At 41.2% G+C, this 18,236-nt stretch overlaps 6 protein-coding genes, 1 long non-coding RNA gene and 1 pseudogene across 8 annotated transcripts; 4 read left to right on the top strand and 4 right to left on the bottom strand.

Moving 5' to 3' along the window:
* The first annotated feature begins 322 nt into the window (after positions 1-322).
* LOC104824582 (transcription termination factor MTERF5, chloroplastic-like) lies at positions 323-1,420 on the top strand. The gene has a single exon (XM_010556677.1). The coding sequence runs from the start codon at positions 323-325 to the stop codon at positions 1,418-1,420; it is 1,098 nt and encodes a 365-aa protein (XP_010554979.1).
* Positions 1,421-1,987: 567 nt separating this feature from the next.
* On the top strand, positions 1,988-2,784 carry LOC104824167. The gene is made up of 2 exons (XR_773416.1): positions 1,988-2,185; positions 2,406-2,784. It is a non-coding gene; the product is annotated as an uncharacterized LOC104824167 (long non-coding RNA).
* On the bottom strand, positions 2,736-4,446 carry LOC104824166. The gene is made up of 2 exons (XM_010556146.2): positions 4,272-4,446; positions 2,736-4,151 (listed from the first exon to the last, which is right to left on the bottom strand). Coding segments are annotated over exons 1-2 (1,074 nt in total). The 5' UTR covers positions 4,274-4,446; the 3' UTR covers positions 2,736-3,079.
* A 943-nt stretch (positions 4,447-5,389) lies between these two features.
* Positions 5,390-6,839, top strand: LOC104824165 (transcription termination factor MTERF8, chloroplastic-like). Its single transcript, XM_010556145.2, has one exon. The coding sequence runs from the start codon at positions 5,633-5,635 to the stop codon at positions 6,725-6,727; it is 1,095 nt and encodes a 364-aa protein (XP_010554447.1). The 5' UTR covers positions 5,390-5,632; the 3' UTR covers positions 6,728-6,839.
* Positions 6,840-7,589: 750 nt separating this feature from the next.
* Positions 7,590-10,018, bottom strand: LOC104824583 (annotated as a pseudogene).
* Positions 10,019-10,348: 330 nt separating this feature from the next.
* LOC104824164 lies at positions 10,349-12,461 on the bottom strand. Of its 2 annotated transcripts, none has more exons than XM_010556143.1 (2): positions 11,153-12,461; positions 10,349-10,652 (listed from the first exon to the last, which is right to left on the bottom strand). In XM_010556143.1, the coding sequence occupies exons 1-2, from the start codon at positions 12,178-12,180 to the stop codon at positions 10,529-10,531; spliced, it is 1,152 nt and encodes a 383-aa protein (XP_010554445.1). In that variant the 5' UTR covers positions 12,181-12,461; the 3' UTR covers positions 10,349-10,528. The 2 variants fall into 2 exon arrangements, with proteins under 2 accessions (XP_010554445.1, XP_010554446.1); XM_010556144.1 differs by having other exon boundaries at positions 10,349-10,660.
* Positions 12,462-13,064: 603 nt separating this feature from the next.
* LOC104824168 (F-box/kelch-repeat protein OR23-like) lies at positions 13,065-15,317 on the top strand. The gene is made up of 2 exons (XM_010556147.2): positions 13,065-14,408; positions 14,822-15,317. Exons 1-2 carry the CDS (start codon positions 13,435-13,437, stop codon positions 15,117-15,119), a joined length of 1,272 nt encoding a protein of 423 aa, XP_010554449.1. The 5' UTR covers positions 13,065-13,434; the 3' UTR covers positions 15,120-15,317.
* A 64-nt stretch (positions 15,318-15,381) lies between these two features.
* On the bottom strand, positions 15,382-17,400 carry LOC104824169 (transcription factor bHLH3). The gene has a single exon (XM_010556148.2). It carries the CDS (start codon positions 16,900-16,902, stop codon positions 15,502-15,504), a length of 1,401 nt encoding a protein of 466 aa, XP_010554450.1. The 5' UTR covers positions 16,903-17,400; the 3' UTR covers positions 15,382-15,501.
* Positions 17,401-18,236: the final 836 nt, after the last annotated feature.

Consider the following 18,236-nt stretch of genomic DNA (forward strand, 5'->3'; position numbering starts at 1 on the left):
AATAAACCACTAAATTATATATATATATATATATATATATATGGAAGAGAAACGATGTCGTTTAACAGCTATACTGCTGCAAATTGCAACCCAATTCTGAAAAATCTGCGTCGCCACTGTCGGAGAAGAACCCTAGTTTTCATCTCTCGGAAACAGTGGTGGGCACCTGAAATTTTTGAAGTTCATTCGCGTTATCACATACCCTTTGTCCAGAGCTTACACGTGAGTTATTCTTCTTCACAACTTGAGCTGCATTTTCTCGAAGAATCGACATAAAGTTCGTAGTTTATCGCGCTGATTTTCAATCTCTGGGTCTCTGTTCATGGTGAGGTTTTCATATTTGAAATGTGTTTTTGGGTCTTCTCCGTACTGGAGAAACGCCGGAAATTTCGTTGACGATTTGGGTATTGCGTTTCGGTTTTTGGGTTTATTGTCAGCAAGAGCCTTTTCATCTGCTGGAGATACCGAAACTCGTAATGGGCAAAGACAAGATGGATTGAAACACGATCCGTTGAGTGGGTTGCTACAGATTTTTGGATTCACTTCTGAACAAGTAGCCAACGTTTCAAAGCATCTTCCAGATGCTTACAGTGCTGAGAAAATTTCTCCAAAGCTTCGATTTTTACGGGCTATTATCGGCTCGGACAATGACGTCATTAGATGTGTGACTGCAAATCCCAGAGTTCTGGCTTCCAGTTTGAAGAACCAACTTGAACCAAACTACAAGTTCATGAAATCAATTCTTGAGGATGACGATTCAGTTGCTAAATGCATTAGACGTTCGTCACGTCTCTTAACCTTGGATCTTGAGGGCAATCTGGCTGCTAAAGTTTCTTTCCTCAGAGGATACGGATTCCCCAATGCTTCCATTGCCAAACTGATGCAGAATTCTCCAAACACACTTGCATTGTCCTTTTCAAAACTCGAGGAAACGTTAAAGAAAGCGGAGAATTTCGGTTTCATACCGTCCAGCCCCATGATCGTCTCTGCTATCAAGGCGATCGGCCAGATAAATGAATCAAATTGGGAGCAGAAACTGGAGGTTTATAGAAAATGGGGTTGGTCGGATGATGATTTTGTCTATGCTTTCAAGAATTCACCTTTAATTATGTGTTTATCAGAGGAGAAAATAAACAAGGGGATGGATGTGTTCTTGAACAGACTTGGAATGAGCTCTTCGGATATTGCCAGATTTCCGAATATCATATTCTATAGTGTGGAGGAGAGGATCGTCCCTAGATGTTCGGTTGTTGCCCTTTTGCACTCGAAGGGCGTTCTTGGTGACAGACCTCTTACCATCTCTACTTACGCGAGGGCAATTAAAGAGAAAGAGGAAGCTTTCGTGAAAAGGTTTGTGGATAAATATCCAGAGCATGTTCTTGAACTTTGGCAAAAGTTTGGTTGTAGAGCCGTTGTTTGATTTAGGTATTTCTCCATGTAGAAGTACATTTGAATGAACTTTGGTAGCCATATGATTTGGAATATAAGTCATTTCCATAAATTTGAGGTTAGAATTCGGGACAGGACATTGAACTCGTGTTAGTTTAACATTGTACTAATTGCAAAAACATTGACCTAGTAAGCTAAATTATTGTCCAATCAACTGCAAAACTCACATCACATGACATGCGATAATGTGGAATGGTTACAACTTGTATGAGGAATTCCGTCTTCTTGTGCATAAATAGTTAATTATCCATTGTACAGTCCGCATCACCATCATAAAATCACAATACTGGTTTTTGTATAAATCGTGATTTGATGAGATGGATGTATGTATGTATGTACGACGTGCACGTTACAATGTCTCCGTCTAAATGGTGAAGTTGAAAATTACATTTGGAACTAGGCCCATATAGATACGGCCCAGTTAAAATATCCAAAGCCCAATTGTTTTTATCCCACATCGGCGAGTCTCAACACGACCAGAAGAATAGCCGCTGTATTTAATAGGCTCACACTCCACAGCAGATCTCTCACGGAGCCGTGCGATGAGCACATAGCGAACTATTCTTTCGCCTTTTACTAAAGAATACCGTGTGCTCGTCGCGCTAAGCGGCATACGCCTATTTTTGGAGGGGATTCGCTCTCTGAGCTAGAACCCCGCAAATCACTGTCCAAGTTTCCTTTCAAATTTTCATTAAACTACGGTAATTTAGTTGTTTCGGGATTGTTGTTTGTATTCGTAAGTTCCTTTCCTTCTATGCAGGCAAATTTTCGTTAATGATTATGTAAGAGTATAGTGATTATTTTTGGGATTTGAGTTCAAATTTATTTTTATATTGGCGCGTTTAGAAACGGAGATCTGGAAATTTTTATGTAAAAGTCCGAGAAGGCATACGGTCAAAAATTTAATCCGTGTGAAAGGATTCTCACTGTGAGAAGGATGATTCTTCATTGGACAGGTAATGACAGCTGCAAAGATCTCACATCGGAATTGAATGTAAGTATCCCACATCGGAAATCGGAATCCAGGGTGGCCCATGAGGCAGAGAACAAAAAGAGCTCGGCTGTGTCCGAGGAAAGGCATCTTTGCGCTTGGGGCAATGACGCAGCTAGTGAGGTTCTAACCGAGGCGCGTCTATTGCTGGTTGAAAACTATTTCCAAACCCCCTCTTGGGCCTGGGCTCTGTCTCTGGCCTTCGAGAATTTCTGGAAGGGCTCCCTCCGGGGTAAGGCCCTACAATTCTTACACGAAATCTTTGAGATAATTAATTGTCACTGAAGTTGGTAAAAATCCCACAAATGTCCTTCATTGTCGGGGACTAGTAGCTTGAAAAGCCATATACAGTGAATTGTTACAAAGTATACGATAAACTTGTTGAAAGTGAATCTCCTGTTTCCCCTTCAAAGCAGGTACACCATTTCACCCCCAAAATATAATCTCTCTAAACTAACCACAGAAATTTAACAGAAACAATGATTACTGCATAAAGAAAATACACGCCGAAAACTCTGTTGCGGTTGACAATGGATGCCCCCTGGATTTGAGGATCTAATCTCATATGAAGGAAGGAAATGATAACATTCAAGAACAGGGTTTTCTTACTGATTTACTTCCATAACGCGAAATACCTAATCAAACAACAGCTTTGCCCCGAAGCTTTTGCCAGAGTTCAAGAACATGCTCTGGATATTTATCCACAAACCTTTTCACGAAAGCTTCGTCTTTCCCCCTAAGTGCCGCCATGTAAGTAGAGACGGAAAGAGGTCTGTCACCAAGAACCCCCTTCGAGTGCAAAAGAGCAACAACCGAACATCTAGGGATGATCCTCTCCTCATAACTAAAGAATATGATATTCGGAAATTTGGCGATATCCGAAGAGCTCAGTCCATGTCTGTTCAATAACACATCCATCCCCTTGTTTATCTTCTCCTCTGATAAACACATGATGAAAGGATGTTTCTTGAAAGCAGAGGCAAATTCATCATCCGACCAACCCCATTTCCTATAAACCTCCAGTTTCTGCTCCCAATTCGATTCATTGATCTGACTGATCGCCCTGAAAGCACAAACAGTCATAGGGTTGGACGGTTCAAAACCAAATCTCTCGGTTTTCTTCAACGATTCCTCGAGTTTAGAAGAGGACAGGGCAAACATTAGTGGAGCTTGCTCCATCAACTTGGCAATGGAAACGCTTGGAAATCCGTATGACCTCAGGAAAGCGACTGTAGCAGCCAAATTTCCTTCAAGTTCCAAGCGTAAGATACGCGGCCAACGTTTGATGCATTTAGCAACTAAATCATCCTCCTCAAGAACTGACTTGATGAACCTGTAGTTTGGCTCCAGTTGGTCCTTCAAACTGGAAGTAAGAACTCCAGGATTTACAGTCACAACTCTAATGACATCATTCTTCGATTCGAGGATAGACCGTAAAAATCGAAGCTTTGGAGAAAGTTCTTCGACACAGATTGAACCTGGAAAAGACTTTGAAAATTTGGCTACCTGTTCATAGGTGAATCCATACCTATGTAGCAACCCGCTCACTGGATCTTGTGTCAATCCATCCTGCCTTTGTCCCCTACGAGTTTCGACATCTCCGGTAGATGAAAAGGCTTTTGCCGACGATAAACCCGAAAACCGAAAAGCAATACCCAAATCGTCAACGAACTTCCCGGCGTTTCTCCAGTAAGTAGAGGAACTAAGAGCCCTTTTCAAATATGAAAACCCCGCCATGAGCAGAGACCCAGAGATTGAAATCAGGCGAGATACGAGCTTTACGTCGATACTTCAAAAAATGTAGCTCAAGTTATCCAGAAGAAGAACTCACATGTAAGCTTTCGTTCAAAAGGGTACGTGATGACGAGTATGAACTACGAAAATGTTAGGCGCCCACTGCCCACCATTGTATTTGAGGATTACCAGACGAAAATTAGGGTTTTCTTCGACAAGCGACGAGGGGTTGCGATTTGCTGTTTGGGGAATAGTTGGAAATTGGAAAAGAACGTACACCTAAACGTCACCGTTTGAGCCACGTACTCGAAGTTTGCGGCACAAGTGAATCATTTGATCCAAATAATATTACATAGGGGTGGGCACTTCGGTTCGGGAATTTAGTACCGACCCGATCCGTCCCGAAACCGAACCATACCGAACCGAACCGAATAACGTTTGGTTCTAATTTGGTACACTTTTTATGGAACCGAATGAACCGTTCCCGAACCGAACCGTATAAATACCGAACCGAACCGTATGAATATCGAACCAAAATTCGAATATTCCACTAATATATGTGTAAATATTATAGTTCGGTACTTATTTGGTATTCATATAATGGTACCGTTCCGAACCGAACCGATACTAAAACCGAACCGAACCGAACCGTTTAACATTCGGTTCTAGTTTGGTACACTTTTTATAAAACCGAAAATACCGTTCCCGAACCGAACCGCTTGAATACCGAACCGAAACCCGAAACGGCCACCCCTAATATTACATAATCTTTCAAAAAGCGAAATTTTAAAGCGAATCGAAAACAATAATGAAAATGGAACCAAATTATAATAAAAATTGGATCGAAAGAAATATAAAACAAAATGATTATATAGTTTTTTAAAATCGGAGTAAGGATCTAAATATAACCAAACCCATTACAACGAACCCAAAACAAAAGCACATGACATGCGATAATGTTATCATCCTCTGTATGAAATCTACGTAAAAGTGTGAGAGAGGCTAACAGTCAAAATTTAATACATGTTCCCACTGTAAATAGACTGTTGTCAATAATATGTCAGAAGTGAAGGGAAAGCCTTTATATATATTTTTTAAAGCATTGAAGTATATGTATATCAAATTGGAGTATATATGCATATAAGAGAAACGATGTCGTTTAACTTAATTTCTTACCGCACCGGACAACTATACATGCTGCGAATTGCCAAACTGCATCATAATCCTGGAAAGGCTCGGTCGCCACCGTCGGAGAAAAACCCTAATTTTCATATGGTAATCCTTAGAAACAGAGGTGGGCAGCTGAAATTTTCGAAGTTCATACGCGTTATCACATGCCCTTTGACCAGAGCTTACACGTGAGTTATTCTTCTTCATAACTTGAGCTACATATTTCGAAGAATCGACATAAAGCTCGTTAGTGTATCGCGCTGGTTTTCAATCTCTGGATCTCTGTTCATGGCGGGGTTTTCATATTTGAAAAGTGTTCGTGGGTCTTCTCTGTACTGGAGAAATGCCGGAAATTTCGTTGACGATTTGGGTATTGCGTTTCGGTTTTCGGGTTTATTGTCAGCAAGAGCCTTTTCATCTAGCGGAGATGCCGAAACTCGTAATGGGCAAAGACAGGATGGATTGAAACATGATCCATTGAGTGGGTTGCTACAGAGTTTTGGGTTCACGTCTGTGCAAGCAGTCAAAGTTTCAAAGTCTCTTCCGGATGCTTACAGTGTTGAGAAAATTTCCCCAAAGCTTCGATTTTTACGGTCTGTCATTGGCTCGGAGAATGACGTTATTAGATATGTGACTGCAAATCCTAGAGTTCTTGCTTCTAGTTTGAAGAACCAACTGGAGCCAAACTGCAGGTTCATCAAATCAATTCTTGAGGATGATGATTTAGTTGCTAAATGCATTAGACGTTCGTCACGTATCTTAACCATGGATCTTGAAGGCAATCTGGCTGCTAAAGTTTCTTTTCTCAGAGGATACGGATTCCCCAATGCTTCCATTGCCAGACTGATGCGGAATTGTCCAAGCATACTTGCATTATCCTTTTCAAAACTCGAGGAATCATTGAAGAAAGCAGAGAATTTTGGTTTTGTACCGTCCAACGTCAGGACCGTTTCTGCTATCAAGGTGATCAATCAGATGAATGAATCGTATTGGGAGGAGAAAGTAGAGGCTTTTAGAAAATGGGGTTGGTCAGATGATGAATTTGTCTCTGCTTTCAAGAGACAGCCTTCCATTATGTGTTTTTCGGAGGAGAAGATAAACAAGGGGATGGATGTGTTTTTGAACAGATTTTGTCTGAGCGCCTCAGATATCGCCAAGTACCCGTGTATGATATTCTTTAAGTTGGAGAGGATCATCCCTAGGTGTTCGGTCGTTGCTCTTTTGCACTCGAAGGGCGTTTTTGGTGACAGACCTCTTTCCATCTCTACTTACGCAGGGGCACTAATGGCGAGAGAGGAAGCTTTCGTGAAAAGGTTTGTGGATAAATATCCAGAGCATGTTCTTGACCTTTGGCGAAAGCTTCGACATGAAGCTGTTGTTTGATTAGGTATTTCTCACTACAGAAGTACAACAGTATGAATGAACCATGGCTCTTGTTTTTGAATTTGAGTGCAAATGAAACCTGATTTGACTGAAAACAAGAAATTCAAGGAGATTTAGTGGATGCAAAAGAAATATCTGTGGATAGAGAAACGTTTGAAGAGATGTCTAGGGAATTGGAACTTTTTGGAAACAAATCTTATCAAGAAGGGAAATTAGAGTGAACCAGAAGCTGGAATCGATCCAGAAAGATAGTCACTATTGAGACTAAACTTATTGCGCGTGTTAGTTTAACGTTGTGCTAATTGATCATCCTCCTGATGATTTCTATTTGTTTCAGTCTTCAGTCTTCTTCTCTTCTGTCTGACTACTCGTTCTGGTTCTTTCTTCTTCGCTTCTTCTTGTCACCCACTTTGCTAAAGGGAAATAGTCAAAGAATTGCTGAAGATTAGCATCTATTGTATACATACTACATAGTGTATGTATAGATTGTAACAAAATTAGTAATATAACCATAATCACTTTACAATAGTCCTGAGAGCTGTTATATAGTAAATTAGCAATATCATCATAACATCACAATATCAGGAATTACAAATCGTGATTGATAATAAGATGATATCTAGTGATACCATCATGTGCACGTTATAATGTCTCGGCCAAAATGATGCGTTTCCTTCCAAGGTGGAACAGTTCTATAGCATTTGGAACTAGGCCCATTTAAGATACGGCCCAGTTGAAGGTCATCAGCCCAATTCATAGAACATCATTTTGTCCCACATCGGCCAGTCTCAACACGACCAGAAGAATAGCCCCTGTATTTAATAGGCTCACACTCCACAGCAGACCTCTCACGGAGCCGTGCGATGAGCACATAGCGAACTATTCTTTCGCCTTTTACTAAAGAATACCGTGTGCTCGTCGCGCTAAGCGGCATACGCCTATTTTTGGAGGGGGATTTGCTCTCTTGAGTGATATTCCCCAACATTTCAATTGTAAGTCAAAATTTTGAAAAGAAAATTGGTTATCATAATATAATTGGCGTATGCATTTGGGAATTCTATTAAAAGTTTCTTTCTTATTTGACGTGTTTTGGCAATCGACATAAGGAGGATGTATCTGTTAAACCAATATCATCATCTGTGTAAATGTACGTAAAAGTCTGTGACGCTTACGACGAATGGTGTGGTCAACGGCACCAAATGCATGCTTTAAAAAACAACACCACCCAGTTTGGTAATGTTTTATATGGGTTTGTATCCCACATCGGAAATCGGAATCCAGGGTGGCCCATGCGGCAGAGAACAAAAAGAGCTCGGCTGTGTCCGAGGACAGGCATCTTTGCGCTTGGGGCAATGACGCAGCTAGTGAGGTTCTAACCGAGGCGCGTCTATTGCTGGTTGAAAACTATTTCCAAACCCCCTCTTGGGCCTGGGCTCTGTCTCTGGCCTTCGAGAATTTCTGGAAGGGCTCCCTCCGGGGTAAGGTCCTACAATTCTTATACATGAAATTGTTGGGTTAATTGTCGATTCGAGATTGTCAAATTAGTTACGCACTTCATGTTGGTCTCTCTTTTACAGGTATTGAGATATCTGTTGCTAATGTATTTATATGGATAGGCTCAAATTAGTTGGAGCCAAGTGTTGTGCTAAGAAGAAACAAATCATCAAACTAAGAGGAAGTAAGCATCATCGTACAAGTCTGAAATAGAAAAGGATGATCACTAAAGTTGGTAAAAATCCAACCAAATGTTCTTCATTGTCGGGGAGGACTAGTAGTTTGAAATGCGATATAGTGAAAAGTTACAAAGCATAAAATAAACTTGTTGAAAGTGAATCATAAAAAGCCCTTGTTTTAAGTGAATCATTTTCAAGATCCCGGATTCGATTCCATTGATGGACAGATATATAATTTTTGGACCAAAATGATCCTTATACAAAGGTTTGATTCCAAACCTAGAGTGGATGTAGTCTGGCCGAAAATCCGAGAAACCATACTAATTATTTAAAAAAAACATCCAACAATATGTTCTCTCTAACTAACCATAGAATTTAACAGACACATTGATTACTGCATAAAGAAAACATATGCCAAAACAACTGTTGCAATTGACAGTGGATGCCACGTGGATTTGAGGATCTAATCTCATACGGAGGAGCAAAATGATAACATTCAAGAGCATGGTTTCCTTACTGCTGTAATTCTATAAGGAGGATAGCTCTCATCAAACGACAGTTCCCCGACCAAGCTTTTGCCAGAGTTCAAGAACATGCTCTGGATATTTATCCACAAACCTTTCCACGAAAGCTTCCTCTTTCACCGTAAGCGCCCCCATGTAAGTAGAGATGGTAAGAGGTCTGCCGCCAAGAACGCCCTTCGAGTGCAAAAGAGCAACGACCGAACATCTAGGGATGATCCTCTCCTCCACACTAAAGAATATGATATTTGGAAATCTGGCAATATCCGAAGAGCTCATTCCAAGCCTGTTCAAAAACACATCCATCCCCTTGTTTATCTTCTCCTCCGATAAACACATGATGGCAGGCTGTTTCTTGAAAGCAAAGAGAAACTCATCATCCGACCAACCCCATTTCCTATAAACCTCCAGTTTCTTGTCCCAATTCGATTCATTTATCTGACTGATCGCCCTGACAGCAGAGACAGTCATGGGATTGGACGGTTTGAAACCGAAACTCTCCGCCTTCTTCAACGATTCTTCTAGTTTAGAAGAGGACAGGGTAAACGTTAGTGGAGCATACTCCATCAACTTGGCAATGGAAGCATTTGGAAACCCGTATGAACTGAGGAGAGAGACTTTAGCAACCAAATTGCCATCAAGTTCCACGCGTAAGATAGGCGGCCAACGTTTAATACATTTAGCAACTAAATCATCCTCCTCAAGAATTGACTTGATGAACCTGTAGTTTGGCTCCAGTTGGTTCTTCAAACTGGAAGCAAGAACTCGAGGATTTGCAGTCACAACTCTAATAACATCATCCTCCGATTCGAGGATAGACCGTAAAAATCGAAGCTTTAGAGAAAGTTTCTCGACACTGATAGAATCTGGAAAAGACTTTGAAAATTTGGCTACTTGTTCAGAACTCAGCCCAGACAAGGGAACAATGTTTTTAGTCCCACATCGGCGAGTCTCAACACGACCAGAAGAATAGCCTCTATATTTGAGATGTCCCCGTTCCTCGACAATAACACACGGAGCCGTGCGATGAGCACATAGCGAACTATTCTTTCGCCTTTTACTAAAGAATACCGTGTTCTCGTCGCGCTAAGCGGCATACGCCTATTTTTGGAGGGGATTCGCTCTTTGAGCTTGAACCCCGCAAATGACTGTCCAAGTTTCTTTTCGAATTTTCGGAATTGTCGTTTGTTTTCGTAAGTTCCTTTCACTCAGGCAAATTTTCGTCAAGGATGAACAAGAATCGTTTATTATGTAAGAGTATAGTGGTTACTTTTGGGATTTGAGTTCAAATTTATTCTTATATTGGCGCGTTCAAAAAGGGAGATGTGGAAATTTTTATGTAAAAGTCTGAGAAGGCATACAGTAAAAAATGTGAAAGGATTCTCACTGTGAGAAGGACGATTCTTCATTGGACAGGTAATGACAGCTGCAAAGATCTCATATTGGAATTGAATGATTTACAAAAAAACACCCAATTTGGTAATCATTTACATGGGTAAGTATCCCACATCGGAAATCGGAATCAAGGGATGCACATGAGGTAGTAGATAAAAGGCGCTCGGCTACGCCCTGCGTTAACCATCTTTGCGCTTGGGGCAATGACGCAGCTAATGAGGTAAAAACCGAGGCGCGTCTATTGCTGGTTGAAAACTATTTCCAAACCCCCTCCTAGGCCTGGGCTCGTCCCTGGCCTTCGAGAATTTTTGGAAGGGCTCCCTCCGGGGTAAGGCCCTACAATTCTTGAACAAAAATCTCAGGGTGAAGTAATTGTCAAATGACGCTGTATACAATTCTGAAATCGAAAAAGATAATATTCCCTGCCAGAACATAGCATTTCACTAAAGTTGGTAAAAATCCAACCAAATGTTCTACATTGTCGGGGTCTAGTAGTTTGAAAAGCCATATATAGTGAATAGTTACAGAGTATACAATAAACTTGTTGAAAGTTAATCTCCTGTTTTCCTCTGTTGCAATTGTATCCATAGAATTTTAACAGAAACAATGATTACTGCATAAAGAAAATACACGCCGAAAACTCTGTTGCGGTTGACAATGGATGCCCCGTGGGTTTGAGGATCTAATCTCATATGAAGGAAGGAAATGAACATATTCATGAACAGGGTTTTCTTACTGACGTACTTCCACAACGAGAAATACCTAATCAAACAACAGCTTTGACCCGAAGCTTTTGCCAGAGTTCAAGAACATGCTCTGGATATTTATCCACAAACCTTTTCACGAAAGCTTCGTCTTTCCCTTTAAGTGCCCCCGCGTAAGTAGAGACGGTAAGCGGCCTGTCACCAAGAACGCCTTTCGAGTGCAAAAGAGCAACAACCGAACATCTAGGGATGATCCTATCCTCCACCCTATAGGATATGATGTTTGGAATTTTGGCAATATCCGAAGAGCTCATTCCAAGTCTGTTCAAAAACACATCCATCCCCTTGTTTATCTTCTCCTCTGATAAACACATAATGGTAGGCCACTTCTTGAAAGCAGAGACAAATTCACCATCCGACCAACCCCATTTTCTATAAACCTCCAGTTTATGCTCCCAATTTGATTCATTTATCTGGCCAATCGCCTTGATAGCAGAGACGGTCATGGGGTTGGACGGTACGAAACCGAAATTCTCCGCTTTCTTTAACGTTTCCTCGAGTTTTGAAAAGGACAATCCAAGTGTGCCTGGAGAATGCTGTATCAGTTTGGCAATGAAAACACTGGGGAATCCATATCCTCTGAGGAAAGAAACTTTAGCAGCCAGATTGCCCTCAAGCTCCAAGGTTAAGAGACGCGACGAATTTCTAATGCATTTAGCAACTGAATCATCCTCCCCAAGAATTGATTTGATGAACTTGTAGTTTGGCTCCAGTTGGTTCTTCAAACTGGAAGCAAGAACTCTGGGATTTGCAGTCACATATCTAATGACGTCATTCTCCGAGCCGATGACAGACCGCAAAAATCGAAGCTTTGGGGAAAGTGTCTCGACACTGATTGAACCTGGAAAAGACTTTGAAACTTTACCTGCTTGTTCAAAAGTGAATCCATAATTCTGTAGCAACCCTTTCACTGGATCGTGTTTCAATCGATCCTGTCTTTGCCCATTACGAGTTTCCACATCTCCGGTGGATGAAAAGGCTCTTGCTGACAATAAATCCGAAAACCGAAACGCAATACCCAAATCGTCAACGAAATTTCCGGCTTTTCTCCAGTAGGTAGAGGAACTAAGAGCCCTTTTCAAATACGAAAACCCCGCCATGAACAGAGGCCCGGAGATTGAAATCAGCGCGAGATACGAGCTTTACGTCGATTCTTCAAGAAATGTAGCTCAAGTTATGTAGAAGAAGAACTCACATGTAAGCTCTCGTTCAAAAGGGTATGTGATGACGAGTATGAACTTGGAAAATTTTAGGTGCGGACCATTGTTTTTGAGGATTACCAGATGAAAATTAGGGTTTTTCTCCGGCAGCGGCGATGGAGATTTTCAGAATTGGGTTGCGATTTGCTGTTTGAGAATAGTTGTTGGAAAATAATTTAACAACTAAACGTCACCGTTTGATCCACAGCAGTGAATCATTTGAAATGATCCAAATAATATATAACAATAACATCTAATGAATATCATTTTTCAAAAACGACATATTGAAGCGAAACGAAAGAAAATGGAAAAATCATTTTTAATAATAAATGAGTATTTTGCTTTTTAAAAATGGAACCAAATTTTCATGGAAATTGAATCGAAAGAAATCTAAAATAAAAATCAAATGATTATAATTTTTTATAATCGGACTAAGAATCTAAATATAACCCAATAAAACTTGAACCAAAATCAAACTAACCAATAGAATTTTCCAAATATCTGATTTTAAGAATAATTTTGCCCATTACACTTATGTATCAACTTGTTTGTTCTTACACTTTCAAGAACTAAATTAACTAATATTACGGAAGTAATTTAACTAATATAATTTTTGTGGATAATTCTATTAAATAATTACACACCATTCATTACTACTAAGTATAAAACACAAAATGGTTTTACAAAATTTGTTTGCTAAAAAAATGAAATGAGTAGCAACAAACATTTACATTAATTACCACAAAAAAAAAATCTTAAAAACAATTATAAATTTCCGAAGGAATAAAAGCTTCTCTTACCGAATCTCCGAAGGCGAAGATTGTTCAAAGCGTTTTTGACGCACTCATGCTTGATAGAGAGAGAGAGTGAAGTGATCAAATTAATACGATCTCTAGAGTCGGTTACATCTCAGGAGATTCAATCATCAATCTCTGATTTTCTCCTCTCTCTCCTGGATTTTTGTTCTCTTCATGATCGATCAGTTTCTCTGCGGTCGCTTCCACGTTGTTCCATGAATTTGCAGCACGGCTGACGAAGAACATCCTCGGATTCTGTCCTGTTTCCTAGTTTCTTGAAATTTCTCAGCCGGAGAATTGTTCCGACATAACTTTTGGTGTTGCTTGGTCGCTGATTCTGACACTCCGCCGGGGAATTATGCCGTTGCCATCGTCTTCTTCGTCTCCCTCATCCACGAGGCCGAGGCCTCGTCTCGACCAGAGCCGTACCCTAATTCCAGGCCTTCCCAACGATGTCGCTGCGCTGATTCTCTCCTTCGTCCCTTACCCTCAAATCTCGCGCCTCAAATCGACCTGCAAATCGTGGTATGCTTTTCTCTCCTCGAAAACCCTAATCTCTCTCCGCCATAAACGGAACAGGAACAGTCTCTCGCACCTCCTCTGCATCTTCCCGCAAGACCCTTCGATTTCTAATCCCTATCTCTTTGATCCGGAAACTCTCTCGTGGTTATCTTTACCCCCCATGCCCTGTAACCCCCACGTGTACGGCCTCTGCAATTTCGCCGCCGTGGCTCTTGGACCATACATCTATGTCCTCGGTGGCTCCGCATTCGACACCAGGTCGTATCCGTTGGACCGACCGATGCCGTCTTCCTCGGCATTTCGGTATAGTTTCGTGAAGTCGACATGGGAAAGGCTGTCTCCGATGCTCTCTCCTCGTGGTAGCTTTGCCTGCGCTGCCATGCCTGGTTCGAACCAGATCATTGTGGCGGGAGGAGGGTCAAGGCACACATTGTTTAGCGCTGCCGGGAGTAGGATGAGTTCGGTGGAGATATACGATGTTGAGAGGGATGAATGGAGGGCAATGGATGGATTGCCTAGGTTCAGGGCAGGTTGTGTCGGATTGTTGGTCCGGAATGAACAGGAGAGGGAGTTCTGGGTGATGGGTGGATACGGGGGATCGAGGACAGTGTCGGGGATTCTTCCTGTGGACGAGTACTATAGAGATGCGGTGGTGATGGAATTGAGGAACAATGACGGTGGCGGAAAATGGCGGTTGGTTGGCGATATGTGGGGACAGGAAGAGAGGGCCAAGCTGGGTAAGATTGCTGCCATCGATGACGATTGTGGGAGTTCTGCCTTTTTCATGTTGGACGGCAACCAGATTCTCAGGTAATCGTTTCATTGCACTCCTGTTTCATAGCTCGCAAAATCTCTGTGGTTGTGCACATTGATCTTCGAGTTAGATCATTATGCTTTTGTAATGGCAATGTTCGAGTTCTGTCTTTCATCAGGAGGAAGCTGTGAATCTGGTATCTTCCAGATCAAGATAGTTCGTGTTTTCTTCTGTTGTCTTTCGAGATTCACATGTTCCTCTTCCAGATTGTTAGTGGTTCATGAGCTTGTTTGTGGGCTTCATTTGAATGAAGCAAGGGTATAAGAAATGTCATATCTTTTGGGGATTTTTGGTATACTTCAGAATTCAAAAAAACTTTGGCTTTCAGAGAGAAACCCCGATACTTCTAACACATCGTCTTAGTCCCGGTATGATGCATTCCATTCTCGTTCTCTTTGTCTGCTTCCAGGTATGAAATGGCGCCAAACCTCTGGCAGAAGGAGTCGACTTTGCCACGGAGAGTTCCTTGTGAAAAATCTTCCGGGTTTGTTGCACTGAATGGCGAGTTGCACGTTATGACTCTTCTGGAGGGCTTTAGCTCTTCAGACACGTCTAGCCAGACGAGAAAGCAGAGAAAGGGCAACAAATCAATGATGATTCAGATCTACCATCCTATGAAAAGGACTTGGAGATCCATCGTGTCGAGGGTACCATTCATCAAAGAACTCGATTTCAGGACCTCAGTCATGTGCACCATTCGCGTGTAAAGGCAGCGAGAACTCTGATGATGCCCTTTCGCATAGCCCAGTTGTTTCTCATATACGGTCATGTAGATACGATATTGGTATTTTTAGCGTATGTTTTACTTTGCATTTGTCTGTGTAGACCGAAAACTTGTCCGATACATTGGTTAACGGGAAGAACTCCAAATCTGGTTTACGATGTATATGATATGGTTTTGTATATGTGGACCTGTTTATGAATCAGACAGGAATCGTTTCGGTTTCTAGGTTGTATGAGATGAGATGATAAGATACAGAACAAGAGTTAAAACTCAAAAACAGTAGACAAGGTACGTCACTAGTTACTGTTACTGTAACAATATTACAAAAGAGACGAATAAGATGGGAAGCTAAACAGACCGTTTGCTCACTGCGAAAACGACGCCGCGAGCTTCTCCTTCAACTGCTCTGCCGTAACACCGTCCTGAGCTCGGACACTGAACGTATGAACCATGCAATCCTCTGTCGCGGTCACGTTAGAATCGTGGGCCGTGACTTGATTCTCTCTGAACGCTTGTATCACTTTTGAAACAGGATGCGTCTCCAACGGACAGCTTAGCCTCACGACCGCATCATCTTGCCTTTGCTGAAAATCGATCTCTGCAGGAGGTGTCTGATTAATCTCCCTCCTGTTCATTATCTGTTTCTCGGTTTCAAAAACTCGGATTTTCTTCTGCAGGTCAGTGATATAAGTGATTGCGTCCGCGAGTAGTGAAGCCTTATCCATCTTCGAGATGTTGGGCACGACGGCTCTCAAGGCGTAAAACCTCTGGTTAAGCTTTTCCCTCCGCTGCCGTTCTGCTTCCACGTGGTTCAGAGCCTCTTCCCTCCCGTTTGCCGGTTTTCTCCCTCTCTTCCTCGGCTTCTGCTCGTCGGTTAGACACAACACGTCGTATTTCCCTTGCTCGTAACCATATACTTGGTTTGAACCTCCGATCGCATCATAGGACTCCAGGGAAAAACCAGAATCATCCTCCATCTTAGGGGAGAAGTTTATGCTCATTGTCTGTGGTTTCGACCCGCCAAGGCTCAGTTCCCGACCGAAGATCTTTGGAGCTGCTTTCGTCTGAATAGGGTCGGCTGCCCCAAACACTGCCTTCACCATCTCTATCACACTCTTATCTTCTGGAATCGTCCTGAAGGAACCGAGTTCCACAACCCCGGACTTCACTGGTACAGACAGCACTGTCTCAAACCCCGCTGATCTCGACAAGAACGACCTAACCCGGTAATAATTCAAACAGCTCGGCAAATCCGCTGCCCAAAGCGGCTTCCCAGTCGTATAAATCCCAGCAGGGCCATACTTAGCCGATTCACAACGGAACGAAAAATACATGGATGCGAGAAAAAACATCTCAAGATCAGTTACACCTTCCAACTGCGCCATTGAATTATCATGGTCTGAGCCACCAAATGACATGTGAAGCTTCTGAAGCGCAAGCCTTTTCACCTCTTCTTGCTTCGGATCTACATCATTCGAAATTCCCCTTTTGCCCTTTGGAGCACGGCAATGGCCATCGCCCCAGATCAAGAGGCAACCATCGGAGTTGCTGAGGCTCGAAGCCAACCAGAAGATGGCGTAATCCCAATCCGAACCTTCGACGACATGGCGTAAACCTTGTTGCAGATTGGGATCATTTGGGGGCACGACCAATTTGGACAGAGAACTGTTCGAAGCCGACGAGATTAAGAACTCGCAAGCTTCGGACCCAATAATGGACTCCACCACCGCTCGATCTTCCTGATTCTCCCAGAACTTATGACCCATGTTTTCTGCTCACGAAATTCGCAGACTTTGTGCCCTAAACCCTAAAACTCAGATCTAGAATTGCTCTTCAGACACATGAAACATATAAAAAGGAGCTAACTTTCGCATGACCCGCGAAGTCAATCATCTCAAAACGCAGCTATAAATGTCAACCAACACCCAACCATCTATTAAATTCACCGGAAAATTTTGAAATCCGAGAGGAAAAAACCCTCGTGGATTGTGAAGTGAGAGAGATGAGATTCGAAGCTTACTTGAGATTCAACGACCCGCAAGTCCGAGTGGCAGTGGCCCTCTTAATTTTTGGCAGCCAGAATCAAAGTTCGTTGGTGTTTCGTACTTAATCGTGGAATCGATGAGGCTAAGGGGAAAAAATCACGTGATTTCTGTGACAGCCACAGAAGAAGAAGAGGATGACGATTTAGGGTTCTCCTTTGCAACTAATGTCCCCTTTTGCTTCTTCCAATGGTTGCCTTGCCTGTCTGGTTCTTACCTCTTTAATCCCTTTTGCACGTGTTTTTTGCTTTTAGTTATTAAAAAAAAAACAAATTATTCAAAGAAACAAATTGATCCACTGATAATGTTCCTCTGATCTTTATATTCAACGAACGGCATTCTCAATAAAGATTCATGATATTCTGATATATTTCGTTTCTATTATCTTGATACTCTGTATTTTCATTTCTATATATATATATATATATATATATATATATATATGTCGTTCAAACGTTTTATGTATTTTATTCGATTCAAATTCATTTTTATTAAATATTCATTTTTTTAAAAATTTAATACAATATTTTTAAAGATTTTTTCAATTATTTTAATTCTGTTGTTATTCAGCAACATATTTTAGATTGATGAGATATAAAATCTTAAACTATAAAATTAATAATTTATATTCAAATGTTGATCATATATTTAATATCTACTTATTTTTTTCTTGATATCTGTATATAACATTTTATTTGTATTATTTTTTAACATTTTATAAAGCGGATTGAATATATATGGACATGTAAATATCTTTATAACTGGAATCTAATGTATATAAATACATTGAAAAAAATAAACAATACAGGTTACAATTATTAAATTAACCACGAATATATATTCTTTACCGGTATAAATTCCTTTTTACGACAGGCATAATTCTGAAAGATTATTGAAAAATGTTTATGAATAATTAAAAAAGTTTAGGTGTGTACTACAGTGAATTGTGATAAATCGTATTCATTAGATAAATAAAAAAATAAAATAATATAGAGTTAGCTTAAATTAATCCCGTTTTTAAAAATGCCCCGTTCAACGGGTTTTTTTTCTCACTTTCG

This window comes from Tarenaya hassleriana, unplaced genomic scaffold (assembly GCF_000463585.1).
Source record: "Tarenaya hassleriana unplaced genomic scaffold, ASM46358v1 Cleome4, whole genome shotgun sequence".
Lineage (NCBI taxonomy): Eukaryota > Viridiplantae > Streptophyta > Magnoliopsida > Brassicales > Cleomaceae > Tarenaya > Tarenaya hassleriana.